This window comes from Mixophyes fleayi, chromosome 3 (genome assembly GCF_038048845.1).
Source record: "Mixophyes fleayi isolate aMixFle1 chromosome 3, aMixFle1.hap1, whole genome shotgun sequence".
Classification (NCBI taxonomy): domain Eukaryota; kingdom Metazoa; phylum Chordata; class Amphibia; order Anura; family Limnodynastidae; genus Mixophyes; species Mixophyes fleayi.
This window is the reverse complement of record NC_134404.1, coordinates 336978959-336993927: the sequence shown is the minus strand read 5'-3', so window position 1 is coordinate 336993927 and position 14969 is coordinate 336978959. Positions and strand designations below refer to the sequence as shown.

The 14969-nt window shown below is 42.4% G+C and overlaps 1 protein-coding gene across 5 annotated transcripts in view; it reads left to right on the top strand.

Annotated features, from left to right (window-relative positions):
- Window positions 1-14969, top strand: part of CDC42BPA (CDC42 binding protein kinase alpha) — a 149993-nt gene that overhangs the window by 40880 nt on the left and 94144 nt on the right. For all 5 annotated transcript variants that reach the window (XM_075204355.1, XM_075204356.1, XM_075204354.1 and 2 more), the window contains exon 2: window positions 10560-10651. In XM_075204355.1, coding sequence (XP_075060456.1) covers window positions 10560-10651 — 92 coding nt within the window. The remainder of the gene's footprint in view (window positions 1-10559; window positions 10652-14969) is intronic.

Sequence of the window (14969 nt, the reverse complement as noted above, 5' to 3'; positions counted from 1 at the left end):
GGGGCCTCTCAATGGTGTAATTGAAATAATACCATAGACTTGGCATTTCGCTTGAGTCTCACGGACTCCCGGGAGAGTGTGGAAATCTCCCGGATCTGCCCACCAGAAATAGGTCCAAAACGCCTCGATTCACCGGGAAAATGACTCGTTCTGCGTCATTACATCACAGGGGCGGGCCCAAAATAATGCGATTTTTGGAGCCCCGCCCTCTGCAAGCCCACCTTCCCCGGCAGGCTCCCGGATCATACTTGCCATAAGTTGGCAAGTATGAATAATACAATGTCATCTATTATAAAATATGTCCATCTATCACACCGTTGCCCCATACTTGCCAACTCTCCCGGAATGTCCGGGAGACTCCCGCATTTTGTGAGAGTCTCCCGGACTCCCGGGCGAGTGTGGCAATCTCCCGAATTCTGCCCACTTCACTAGGAAGTGCCCCACTTCCTAGTGAAGTGGGCAGAATTAGATCCCAAACGCCGCGATTCCCGGTGAATCGCGGCGTTTGGCCCCGCCCCCGCTGTCAAATGACGCAATTTGCGTCATGACGTCACAGGGGGCGGGGCCGAAATGACGCGATTTCGGCCACCCCGCCCCTTCACGCCCCCCTCCACTGGCTGGCTCCCGGAAGGGAGCTGAAGAAAGTAGGTAAGTATGCGTTGCCCTCCACCATTGCATTGTTCCCCCCTTCGTCACATTCTGCCACGGCTCCTCCCTGGCGACGTCTGGACCTGATGATGACTTCACGCCCGACAGTCGGTGAGAAGGAGGGAGCAGGGCGCCGGAGCGTAGGGCACATGCGTGTGCAGGAGAGTGAGACACGGTCTGACCGCCGGGTCAGACCGTACCTAGAGCTGCCCCTGCGTCCTGACCCCCTGGCCTAGGCACCGAATGTCTGTGCGTTGTGTAGGGTGCCCAGCGATCGCGCCTTGAGCCGGCACAGTGCTGATGTATACGGAAACTCCATTGTGCATGTTGATGTGTCTGCTGTTGGATACTGGCAGAATTCGCCAGTATCCAACATGTCTGACTAGCTCTTTCGTATGTTAGAAATAGTCGCTGTCTTCCAGTCACTAAGACAAAGACAAGTGTATCATGAAGAAAGCGAGGCCTATTCCCTGGCCTGGTTTACACCGCAGACAACTGTTTATGGAAAGTACAGATGTTTTAAGTAAACGTCTACCTCTCATACAGACCCCGTCTGCCCGTACAGTAAATTCCACTCTTATTACCAACGCTGCAGCCATCTAACTCCGGGTTGATAGTATGTTATTAGGTTATACAACCCCTGGCTTGTGCAATAAAAAAATAGTTAGTTTAAAGAAAATTTAGTGGTATAAATAGCTGTGGTTTAGTATTTGAAAGTATTGCAGCTGTGGCTCCAGGCATGCTGTAGTATTAAGATAGAGGTGTGGAATACTGCAGCCCCTCACTGTAAAATTTAAAGTATATTTACAGTCACCTCCTAGTTCTGTGACTTGTATAAAAAACACTCTGCATGGGGCAGCTTATAATATGCATATATTTTACAGTGCATTATTCCCGTTGATTGTTTGCTGGTTCTTTTACATGTAAATGACGGCCATATTGATTTTAGCTGTCTTAAAATACAGATATAAATCGGTTTGTGGCTTATGACCATGGTTGCTATTTCTCTTAAAGGACCACAAAACTGAAAATACAAACCTGTTTGAATAAGGCACTTATCAGAACGGAGGTTGTGATGGTGGGTAAGATATTTTCATACACACAGACTTCCCAGCAATCCCATTAAAGGACAGCGCATTTAGCCTTTACAAAAAAAAAAAAGATGATAACATAGAACAATAGCTTGCACTAAACTGCACAGCATGTGTAAATACAATGTAAAAAAAAATAATCTCAATTTCTGTCAAGGAATGGAAACATTTACATATGTATTTGGTAATGTTATTATTAGTAAAGCAACTTGTTTTCAAATGTTTAGTGCTCCCAGTTAAATTCTCAGTCCGCTATCTTTGCATATGATATTTGTGGCTGGTGTGTTTTGATACCCGAGACCCCTGGGGGAGTGGGGAGAGGGGGGTGCACTCAGTACATTCCTAAGTGGGTGAATTAACTTTCCTTATGCTTGGGGTTTATTTGTAGACCGTGACATACTCCCTATTTTAACATACTCCCTGTTTTTGTTTTGATTTTTTTTTATAAAAATCTTTTTTTATTGAAAATAAAACTGCATATGCAATAAACAGAATAAACACAGTTGAGCAGTATTGCGGGCTGTATATTAAATAACATCATTCAAACATTTGACATCACCAGTAAGGCGGTTTGTTCACCAAACTGGGAAGGTTAGTGAAAGTCCCACTTGCGGAACTGTTAGGAGTGTTTTTGAACAAATCAAGTGTAATGTGATTGTTTAACTGCTTTATTGAATAGGGGATAGAATGGAGAGTGAAAGAGGGGAGGGCAGGTGAGGTGAGGGGGGCCGGACCTTATTCATTACATTGGGTATATAATGTATAGTCTTTAAATTCAATCCATTCAAACCATAGTTGGTAATATTCTCTATATCTATCAGACACGGATTAAATCATGTCGTCCATTGACATATACCAGTCCAAACGTATAAACCATTCTTTAATATAAGGGGGTGTTGGGGATCTCCAGTGGACCAGTATCACAGCCTTCGCTGCACTGCTGAAGTACTTCAAGGTGGATTTTTTGTATTGGGAAATTAGCAATTTGATATAATTAAGTAGCCAATATTTCGAACAATTGGGTACCACGGTTCCCACAATCGCCTTGGTGATGAGTAAAACTGTGTCCCAGAAGGGTATAAGATGTGTAGTCCATCCAGAGCCTGGTGCCAGTTGACACCTCCAACTTAGATGTAGGAACCCAGAAAACATTTTGGCTAATTGGCTGGGATACTGGTACCACGGAGTCAACACTTTATATTGTGTTTCAATCACCCGCACAGTGCCTGAGCTAGCTTGGGTGCGTTGGAAAATGTCACAGCACTCCTGGTCAGGGTTGATGGCGCCCAAATTGCACTCCCAGTCTCTAGTGAATTTGGGAGGTGCGTTAAAGGAGTATGCAATCAAGATTCGATATATGGAGGACAAATTATGTTAAGGGTACCGAGGAGCGATACATAAGGACTCAAACTGCCTGAGTGCTCTCTCTGCAATCTCGTGAACACCCCGGGGGACATGGAAAGTGTTGTAACTGTAGGTGGATCTACATCTCTGCGTAGGGTAGTTCACATTTTGTCTGAAGATCAGCAAATGGGATAACTCCCGAGGTGTCCACCAGCTGGCCGATACGGGTGACTCTGGCTTGTGTCCAGTGTTTGAAAGCTTGTTTCGAGTGGCCAGGAGGAAAGTTTGAATTGTTGAGAAGTGGGGTCAAGGGTGAGTTCAGCGTTGATATATCTGGGACAGTTCGCAGTCTGGACCATTTAGTCAGGGTCGGAGAAATTGTCGGATGATGGATGGTGGGAAGGGGTTGCCAGGGAGCTATGTTAATGGGTGTGTGTAATGTATATACCTTTATCCAAACCCGCTGTTTGTCTGACCCTCCTCTCATCCAGTTCATTATATTATTCAACCTGACATCGTCGTGATAGGTAGAGAAATGTGGCAACTGTAAGCCTCCTGAATATTTGGTCTTGTATAGGATGTCATGTTTGAAGTGAGGTCGTCTACCTCTCCAAAGTGTGGTATGGCCCTAGGCAGGTCAATTAAACCAAGAGGTGGGGATGTGGATCGTGTAGTAAGTAGAGGACTCTCTGGATTAGATTCATTTTCACTATATAGACTCTACCTATCGGGGAGAAGTCCTTTGGGAGCCATTCTCTCAGGTTTTTACGGATGGTCGCAGTAATGGGCAAAAAAATATCCATGTAGATCTTGGATATGTCCCTATTTATGATCACACCCAAGTATTTAAGTTGGGTGGGTGCCAGACACAACAGGAATGCAGGCTTCAGACCTTCGACTATATCTAGAAGTGTTGAGATATTGAGGGTCACTTGGACTTTGAGTAATTGATTTTAAAGACGGAGAGATCTCCAAAGGTGCGGAATTCGGACATTCGGTTCGGAATCCAGATTACAGGGTCGTGAGGATAGCGAGAATGTCGTCTGCAAAGAGTGCCAGTTTAAATTCTTTGTCTCATACACAGTCCAGATATTCACTCTTATGGACCATGCTAAGGCTTCCATACATAAGAAGAAAATCATTGGGGATAAGGGTCTTGTTTCGTTGGTAATCCCAACGGAGTCTGACAAGCCTCCATTAACTTTAATCTTAGCTGTCGAGTGAGAATATAGAGTTTGAATTCGCTCCAAGCCCAATGGGCCCAAAGCCAGGTGGCTAAGTATGTCCAGCAAGCCTCAGTCCATCCCATCCCATCGAAACTCCCTGTTTATCAAGTCTAGTTACGTTTGGACCAGTTACCTTCTGAACTTTAAAACCCTGCCACTCCTTTACTCGCAAATTACTGTGGAGGCTCCATTATATCTCCACACTCAGCAATATTAATAAGTCTCCAACTACAGTAAAACCAGAGCATAAAAATGCTCTGTTCCAAAAAAATCTTTATTTCTTGTTTTGCATGTCTGTGGGATGGGGTGTAGACAGGGCGGGCTGGCTGGTCTCCAGATGACCTAAATAGTAAATTCTTATTTGCGTGGGTCTAAGAAGTAGCTGGGATATTGTATGTGTGGACTGAGGCTGAGGAAATGCCAGACTTTTTGTTCAATTGATTCAATTATTCCAGAGAGGGGTTTCACAGAAAACTGCTTACGATAGCATACATGTGTGTCCAGCATTTAGTGGCACGTAGAGTTTATTAAACACACAACAAAATTTAACATATTTTGGTGTGTGCTACCAAAGGCAAGAACTGTCCTTGACTATGGTAGTCGGGATACTGTAGTTGGCGTTCTCCGTCCGATGCGATGGTTGTTGGCTGTGAGATACAATATACGGCATGAGACAAAATTACCTCACGCTTTTAGTGGCGCCATTGGTCTCTAGGAGATTGATAGGTTTCATACTCATGAATGTTGGTACAGACCATAAAATGGCTGCCCAGACGTGTCTCAGTGATGTCACTGGTTTCCAGCGAATTGATAGGCTGCATTTTAATGAGTATCGTTTCGGTTCACAAAATGGCTGACTACAGAGTGCATAGACAAAGGAAGGGTCCACGTTAACATACCTGTTGGTGTATGTTAATGAGAACAGTTGAGTAGTACGAATTAATAGAAGAATAAATTTATAGCTGTTCCTTTTTTAATATAGGGGTAGCTTATATACTAGACTACATTGTCAGGGCCTAGTGACGTTTACAGTGCCATAGACCATGTGATCACTGAATATTGCACAGAAGGTTTTAGTTCTGTACGACTCTGCTTGTACCCTGTGGTCTCCCATTTCCTCCTTTCCTGTACTTCAGATTATATGTGGTTTAGCGGTTCTTAGATATGTCACTTATTTTTAGCAGCAGTCCTGATTGCTGCTTCACCACAGCGCGCCCCTGACACAAATTCTTGCCGATCTCTCTAGTTTTCATGCTGCTAATTCCCATCTCATCACGGACAGGAGCCAAAATAAAAAAACATCTCGCTGGTAGTACACCTTTCTCTGCGTTAAGTCTCGTGCGGCTTTTCAATCAGCAGCTTCAATAAAGAAAATATTTATTAAGTGTGAAACTGTGGATGGGCAGAAGCAGGTAGGATGATGCTATGCCAAGCTGACTTCTAATGTCATTTATTTTTCAAATATAGGTTGCCTTCATAAGAGGGAATACTGAATCTAAAAGAAGTTGATCTAATATTAAAAAGCATTTTATTATGATGCAATATAATTGTTCCCAGAACTTGAGGTGTTTGACCTGTCTGTAAAAATCCAGTCACATTTCATCCAGCAGATCTGATTGTTTCAGGCCCACAAATGAGGATGTTTTGACAGCTCTACAGTCATCTTATTGTAAGACAAGACTGTGTAATGTGTGTCCTGCTTTACTCGCACTGGGTCTGATTCATGTTTGTTGCGTGTTAAAAAAAAAAAAAAAGTCACAGAACTTGTGCATAGTTTTGGCATAGTTGCCGTCGTGTCCCGCGAGGTCCGGGAGGCAGGTGTGTGTGTGTGGGGGCGCGGCTCGAAGAATTGCGTCGTCAGCCCCGGCCCCAGAGCAGTCATCACTTTTTTGGCCAATAAAAATAGGGGGTGGGGCCACAATGACGCGTACACGGCACCACTAAGCCACGCCCCCCTCTGTTTAATTTGTAGAGCCGGACGGGAATCGGGAGAATTGCCTGCTCTCTCGGGAGTCCGGGAGCCCGACCTGGATTTCGGGAGTCTCCTGGACATTCCGGGAGAGTTGGCAAGTATGAGTTCCAGCCGTATTTAAATCCAAATGTGTCTTAAGATACGTCCCAATTTGAATCTGGGTGTATTTGCCGTACGTAGACACACACAGCTGACTGCAATATACACACAAACGTCTGTTCACTAAAAGGTGACGTCAGAACACATTTAAAAAAATGTACATTGTAAAATAATTTAACAACTCAACAGTATAATCCTTAATAAAATTATGGACTTAAATTATTTTGTTTACATTAAATAAATGAAGATGCTTATAATGTCTAATGTACATGAAGAGCATTTTTAAAGTTTATCTTTATTGCATATACATGTTATCTTTGCTATCTAGTGCCACGCATTTGTGTGGTTTTAATTACAGAGACTATACAGTGTCAGTCGTCGCCATCACTTAAACCTGCCCCGTAGCTGGTGCAAGTGATACGAAATCAAGCGTACTTTAGAGGAATCCAGGACTTGCATTGGCCGCATCTGCGTTGCACGCCTCGGCAGTCGTAAGTGTCATTTGCATTCAGACAGTTGCATGCAGTTGAGTTCACTGGCGTTAGGAACGTTTATGAGCATGCGCAGAGCTATTTAATACGGACTTCTTCAGATATCTTAATTTTTGGATGATCCTAAAATGTTTACACATATGTAGGAGTGATTTGTATTCGTATTCAAGGCGTAAGTACTACAATCTGCAGGGGGGGCATGGTTTTGGGGTCTGTAGGTGAGGGGGTCTGGTATCACATCTTGCAACAGCGGTAGTTATAACTAGTGGGTGCCATTGTCTGCACCCACTATTATGTCATGTTATGTGCAGTAAAGCCCAAAGCTAGACACCCCCAGCCTCTCCCCCATGTGGCACCCTATCACAGAATCTTGCGTTCCCTTCTCTCATTTAAAAAAAAAACCAGACGTAATTTATAAAAAAAAAAATGCTCACATTTAGTTCAACCCCAGTTTTAACAAAAGAAAATCTTCATATCAGATATTCATATCAAATATCTTAATTTCTGTACCATACAACAGCTCATATATTATAAAGAATAATTCACCCCCTGCCATGGAATATATAGATAATAGAAGTCGTCTCTGTGTTCCGTGACCTCGATGAAAGCCCGGGGTCTTGTATACGTTTTTAGTTTATTCTATTATAAAAAATAAATTTCTCTTATTCATCATTTTACACAACATGGGAAAACTGCTAACTTGATGATACATTTGATTTTAGGAAGTGCAGTACACAGCAGTCTGATCCTTCCTAAGTAGGGCACCCTAAATATGGCTATTTTCCCTCTAGTGCTTAATGCTTCATAAGGAAAGTTGTCTACAGTTTCCATGGCAACAGGAATCTCTGTTACCAGGGCCTGTCCCTGTGCTTACCATACAGGGAATATCTCAGTGTTTTATTTCTAATAACATTAATAGTCAAAGAATCCCCACAGTGAAACCATGTTATGAGCAAAAAAAAAAAAAGTGCTGTAACCCATAGCAACCAATCAAATGTTTGCTTTCCCTTGCTAAACTGCTCTAGGTAAATGGCAGCTAGAATCTGGTTGCCATGGTTACTGCACACTTGTGCAAATATTGCTGTTTTATTTAAGCAGTCTCATTGGGGCATATTCAATTAGTCACGTTACTGTCAAAGGTAACGCAGCCTGCACACTATTACCGTTACTACAGTAATAGTGCGAATAATTACTGTTAGTACGGCAATACCAACGCCGAGCCGCGAACAGAAATCAGTGTTTAAAATGACCATATTAACGGTAATAGGTTTAGCGCTGCATTACTCTGAAGGGAATTGAATTCCCCCCCCATTGAGGTCTATCAAAGATTTTTCTGTTCGAAAATATTATTGTACTTGAGGGAATCATCATTTATTTATATGGCGCCAGCAAGTTCCATAGCGCTCTACAATTGGGAGCAAACGCAGTGATTAAACAATACTGACACAGTAGTATACTTTTTAACTGAATACAGTTAAAAAGGTAGTTGAACTACCCTACCTTTAACTGTATTCACCTACATTTTCAACAATCTATGGTTACTCTTTAATATTTCGCTATAATTGTTTTTAGAGCATAACAATAAAGGATAATATTTCTATAACAATTTCTTCTCTCGCTACTGTTGTTCTCCATAATTGGGAAGTTGGCCTGATATGCTGTGTGTGACCCCATAATGCCCAATAGTCTGTTTCAAGTCCAGCTGACCGTTACTGAGCGTCTAGTTATGCCGAAAATTCTACTACGCGTGCGGCTAAAACCGAACTAGGTCCCATCACCCGGGGTGAGGGAAATCGTTGGTCCTGTGTAGTCGTCTGAGGCGATTTGAAAATCTGATATTTATGGCTGAGGCTGAACAAACATGTTCTCAACAGAAAATATTGAATTTATATAGAAAATTATTTGTTGGATGTCTGCAATCTGAACGCTCAAACGGTTTCCTCAATACAGTCATTGGTTCACAGTGAATTGATATATTGCAGTATTGTTAAGCTCACAAAATGGCCGCTTCCACCGTGTAGGCAACCAATGCGATGTTTAATTTACACCTCTGTCCCCGCAGGCGAGGCTGATGCCTCAAACCATTAATAATTCTGTTTAGCAACCTGTTTTCATTCACTGTCTGAGTTACAACCAGTCTGTCAGTTGCCCCCCTCCCTCTGCCTCTCTCAGTGTGACTCAGCGGGAAGACGTCCATTCATTCATATTCAGCCATAGAAGTGAATGAATCGTCTCTCAGCCATTCACCGTCAGATGTAAATCCAGCCTGCTCTCATTAGTCCCTCTCTTCTCATAGATTCAGCTCCAAATCTATTTTTTTTTTTTAAAAAAAAAACCAAATAGACGTAGAGACACTCCTGTTGTTTCCCACGATGTGTGATCTGGATTTAACATCATTTGGAACTTAAGTAGTTTCTGAAAATAGATATTGATGATATCTTGGCTGTGCTCACAACGGCCAGCCCAGGGGAATATTGCTTCATTAGATGGTTACTGTGATTCTTTCTGATACAAAGCACATGTTTACAGACAAATACTTCTACTTTAAAATATGAAATGGGCGCTTAAATGTTTGGGGATACTCTTGGTTTATACATAATTGTTTTTTTATTTTTATCGTAGCAAATTATGGCATATACTGATGATTATTTCAAACCAGGGGTGGTCTGGTGTAATGCAGGGTCTCCGTCTCCGCGAGGATGGGTCCCTGTGATCATCTTTTTGCAAAACTACTGTGGTATTTGAAATATTAATTTAATTTGTATAATATGATATACTCCTTGGCAACAATGCAGCAATTGCATGGAAGTATTATCCCAAGTTGAGGCGTGAAGCTGCCTTTCAGCAGGGGTAAATGCAGGATTTGTAGAGGGGGGTTTTCACACCACGCCGCCAGTGGGCGTGACCAGCATGCATGGGGGCGTGGCTATAATATTAGACAGTGCATGGCTGCTCTCCAACTCTTTCTATCCCTATAATATACATGGACAATGCTGCGTGCACTACTGTTAGGTGCACGCAGCTCTCCCTTTTCAAGCAGAGCCGTGTGAAGTGGGGGCAGGGTCCAGCCACCTCAATTATACAGTGCCCCAGGCTTGGATGGGGGTTTCCAGGCACCAGGAAAACCCCCCATTGGTTTGCCTATGCTCAGATTTCATCTGTGTTTCTCCGAATTGTATCGGAACCTTGATAAACGTCGGTGGGAGCCGACCACCTCACTGTTATCCACAGCTTGATTCGGGTGGTGCTGGCCTCATGAACCCATGCTCATTATTATTCCAGTTAACCTTCCAGGTTGCTCAGGGAGAGCGTTAGCTCCTGTGTACAAGAGAGGGATATCTGGTCCTATGTTCGTAATATTTAGTCATGTGTCCATATTCGTCCAAGTATCTATAATGTTGCCAACAGGTGCGGGGTCAGACTAGCGGTACCATACTGTGGGATACGGACAATGATTTTCCAGATTTTGCTGTTAGCTAACCTATAGGCAGCTAGCGATTGATTGTGTGACTTTGGTGCATGTATAGTATTAGAGAGCGGAGAGCTGAAATGCCCGTAATCTGTCCCAGATCATTGTACATTTTTATTCTTAGAAAGTGTATCTTGTAGGTGACAATACAGTAGGTGTAATTAACTTTGCAATGAACTGCTACAGTCACAATAACAATCTTTTCCTTCTCTTTTCCAGCCAAACCATTTGCCCTTAAAGTCAAGCAGTTGCGACTACATAAAGAAGACTTTGAAATCCTAAAAGTGATTGGAAGAGGTGCTTTTGGTGAGGTAAGGAACTTTATGGTCTACCACAAAGCTAAAGATTTGTAAGGTTAAAGTGTAACCCCAATATGTCACCTAATTAAAATGGTTATGCCGGAAATTGCAAATTAGTGGAATAATTCTTCATGCCTGAAATACCACTCCTTCCTAAAATCTTCTGTTGAAAACTCAGAAACCCACTGATGCTTCAGTTTTTACAGTTTTGAATGACTCATTTTTCTTTGCAATAACAATCAATATTTGTTTCCATCATTACTGAACTTGATAAGGGGAATCACTTATTCACCAGCTACCTATGAAACGGCAGCACCGCTTGTGGGTTTTCAACAGACAATTGCAGGCAGGAATTGTTTATTAAATGTATTCTCCGTGATTGCCCGAGCACGCTTCATTTGTGCCACATACCGATGTCTACACTTTGCAGTTTGCAGGCGTGCAGTGCAGTTTGCTGTACGTAGTCTCGGGACAGATCTGCTGTACAGTCATACAGTACACACAGTGCTGGACGTAGCCGACAGTCACATTCCTCTGGCACAGTATGGGGTCTAGAGATGAGTAGTGTTCTATCCAGACATGTGATGAATGAGGAAACACCACTGTGTAATTATATGATCTATATTTGTTACACTCAGCGATTGTGTCTTCCAGATCTAGTTACTGTTCTCATGCTCATTAAGATTTATCTGCTCAGAGACTGGGGGATGCTTGCGGGGGTGTGTGTGTGTGTGTGTGTGTGTGTGTGTGTGTGTGTGTGTGTGTGTGTGTGTGTGTGTGTTTGGCAGCGTGTTTAACACTTTAGTTGCCACCGGCAACAAGTAGGATCAAATGAAGGAATACTGTTTAACACGTTGGATGTAAGAACTTTATTTCATGTAGAGCTGTGTTTGACACCATAGTCTTTCCACATCGTTGTGACAGGAGGCTCAGATCATTGCTGTGTGCTGATGGAGGACCCTGCTTCTTCCACTATATAACCGTCAGTCTCTAACTCAATATTGGAGCAGTTGGACAGGTCTCTGCTTCCCATTAGATCAGCACACCTCTCCTGATACACTCTGCACTGCTGCGAACATTCGGATTGTGTTTTTCTGGGGTCAATTCAAACAAAGAAGAAATAAAGTTTATATAGAACAAGGTGCTCAGACCCTAATTAAATGCACTTAAAGAAGCATAATGTTATATATTTTTCAACTGCTGAACTGGATGCCAGGAAAGTTTTCTCTTTTTTTTTTTTTTTTTTACACTCTGAAGATCATTCATCTGTTGCTCACAAAACACTACCATACTTCTGAGAAATCTCATCGTACATACCTGTTCAATACAATAAAAATAGACTGTCCTGTTATTAGCACTGTGCTATAGAGGCAACAGGTTTCATACTGTTTACTTGTCATTCTATGTGTGATGTGATCTTGTTACCTAGCTATAGTTATATTAAATTAGGGAATAGTCAGAAAATTAGTCACATGATACAAGTGTGTGGGGCTTTTCCTAACATACAAGCAGACAATCCCGGATGAGCGTTGAAGGCTGTTCGTACCCACAAATTGACAATCTGAAGCATTTACATTATTGATGAATACAACACACTTCTCCCCATCTTGACATGAGATAATCCCCCCCAGTCAACAAAAGCTGAGATGTTAGAACTGTGTCAATGTGTATGACCCGTTTATCACTTTCACTTACAGAAACCGATATCACGAGGAGTTTTTAAGTAAGTGTTTAACTAAGTTTGTTATAGTTTGTCCATATGAAATTGAATTAAAAGGGGCCTCTTTATCTAACATTTGATAATAACATGAAAAAAGTAACTTAATTTCTGCTGCCTTATGATTTTATATGAAAAACTTACAAGTGCTGTTTGTACTTTATCTGCTTGTCTGAAGCAGCATGAAGATGGCATTTGATGAGTGAACCAGGAGCAGGATGTGGATGACATTTGATTAGTGAACTATAGAAACATGATGTGGATGGCATTTGATGAGTGAACTAGAAGCAGGATGCGGATGGCATTTGATGAGTGAACTAGAAGCAGGATACGGATGGCATTTGTTGTGTGAACTAGAAGTAGGATGAGGATGGCATTTGATGAGTGAACCAGAAGCAGGATATGGGTGACATTTGATGAGTGAACCAGAAGCAGGAGGGATGGTATTTGATGAGTGAACCAGAAGCAGGATGCGGATGGCATTTGATGAGTGAACTAGAAGCAGGATGCGGATGGCATTTGATGAGTGAACTAGAAGCAGGATGCGGATGGCATTTGATGAGTGAACTAGAAGCAGGATGCGGATGGCATTTGATGAGTGAACCAGAAGCAGGATATGGGTGACATTTGATGAGTGAACCAGAAGCAGGAGGGATGGTATTTGATGAGTGAACCAGAAGCAGGATGAGGATGACATTTGATGAGTGAATGAGAAGCAGGATGAGGATGGCATTTGATGAGTGAACCAGAAGCAGGATGAGGATGACATTTGATGAGTGAATGAGAAGCAGGATGAGGATGGCATTTGATGAGTGAACCAGAAGCAGGATGCGGAATGCATTTGATGAGTGAACTAGAAGCAGGATGCGGATGGCATTTGATGAGTGAACTAGAAGCAGGATGCGGATGGCATTTGATGAGTGAACTAGAAGCAGGATGCGGATGGCATTTGATGAGTGAACTAGAAGCAGGATGAGGATGGCATTTGATGAGTGAACCAGAAGCAGGAGGGATGGTATTTGATGAGTGAACTAGAAGCAGGATGAGGATGGCATTTGATGAGTGAACCAGAAGCAGAAGGGATGGTATTTGATGAGTGAACTAGAAGCAGGATGAGGATGGCATTTGATGAGTGAACCAGAAGCAGAAGGGATGGTATTTGATGAGTGAACCAGAAGCAGGATGAGGATGGCATTTGATGAGTGAACCAGAAGCAGGATGCGGACGGCATTTGACCTCGCTTTAATTCCTATAGTGTGAGGAGAAGCCTGGAACACAATTTTCTGACTAGTATAGAGGTGGGTATTTGGGACTTCTGTCATTAGTGAAGCCCCCTTTATGAATTCAGTGTCTGATAGCCAGATCTATTCATTTGGGCCGCCCATATTTGCATAAAATGAGTTCTGTGTCCTAGTCCTCAGGGTGAGCTGCAGGATCGGCCTCGTCTGGCTTTAGGAAGAGTTTCCTTAGGGACTTTTATGTTTGGAATGTAACTTAAATATAGACTCCGTCTCCCATGTAACGCAGCATCAGCAATTTATTTCATGTTTTAATTGCACGGGATATCTCATCCTCCCCCTTCACCTCAGCCTCCACCCTGATTTACTGCAGTCTATCATATTAATAATCATGTGCATTTAAAATATCTAATCATATCTTTAACCCTATATGCACTTTAACAACAGTTTTGACTCATGTTTCCACCTGGCAAGATATGTATAGGGTATTATTTTTACTTTTTTTTTTAATACGAAACCACTGACTCAACCCTTCTGGAAGTCACTAATGAACACAAATATGCTGTAATAGTTGATACGGAGGGTCCGTCTCAGACAAGATATTAGAGAGAGCAAAGTCTCATGACTTACACTGAATGCTATTGGGGGGTAGGGTTACCCTTCTAGCTGCCAGAGGGTAGGATGTGGCCCTGCGACTTTTAATTTGCGGCTCCCAGCTTCCCTGAGAGCCTTTATTGGCTTATTTTGATATTTTATTGTGGTCCGGTCCACAAGTATTTCTATCTCTAGCTGCAGGAATGTTGGAACACGGCTGATCTGTACGGAATGAAGGAGAGAATGTTATTAGTGGAAAATATTTTGAGACCCACTTCCTTTTTCCGAGAAAAGTCATTTGCTTCTACTGAAGACTATAGTGCTCGATAAAGTGTTTTATCCTGCAACATGACGGACAAGTTCTTTTAAAGTAAATAAAAGCATGGGACAAGTAACGTACCTAAAGATAGGAGAGAAGCAGATGGGACAATTTTACTATTTGTGGGGGAGGAGGTAACAAGGCTTCATATTAAAATCTAAATTTACAATTCACCTAAACAAAATGGAGGCAGATGTTTTTGGTTTGGACTAACGTTTAGCCTATTGACTCACTAGTATCTAATGACTGCTTGCTTCTGCCTATTTACATATTAATGAAAATTGGTTCGGCCCACAAAATATTTATCCTGTACTCATCCAGTTTATTTGGTACCATATGAGTCTGGGTACACACTACAGAAAACTTCTCCCCATGCCATATCTTGAACGATTTTACCACCGACTGAAAGTCCCGATCAGCAGCCGATTCCTGTGTACACACTGTACACGTTTCACACGATTT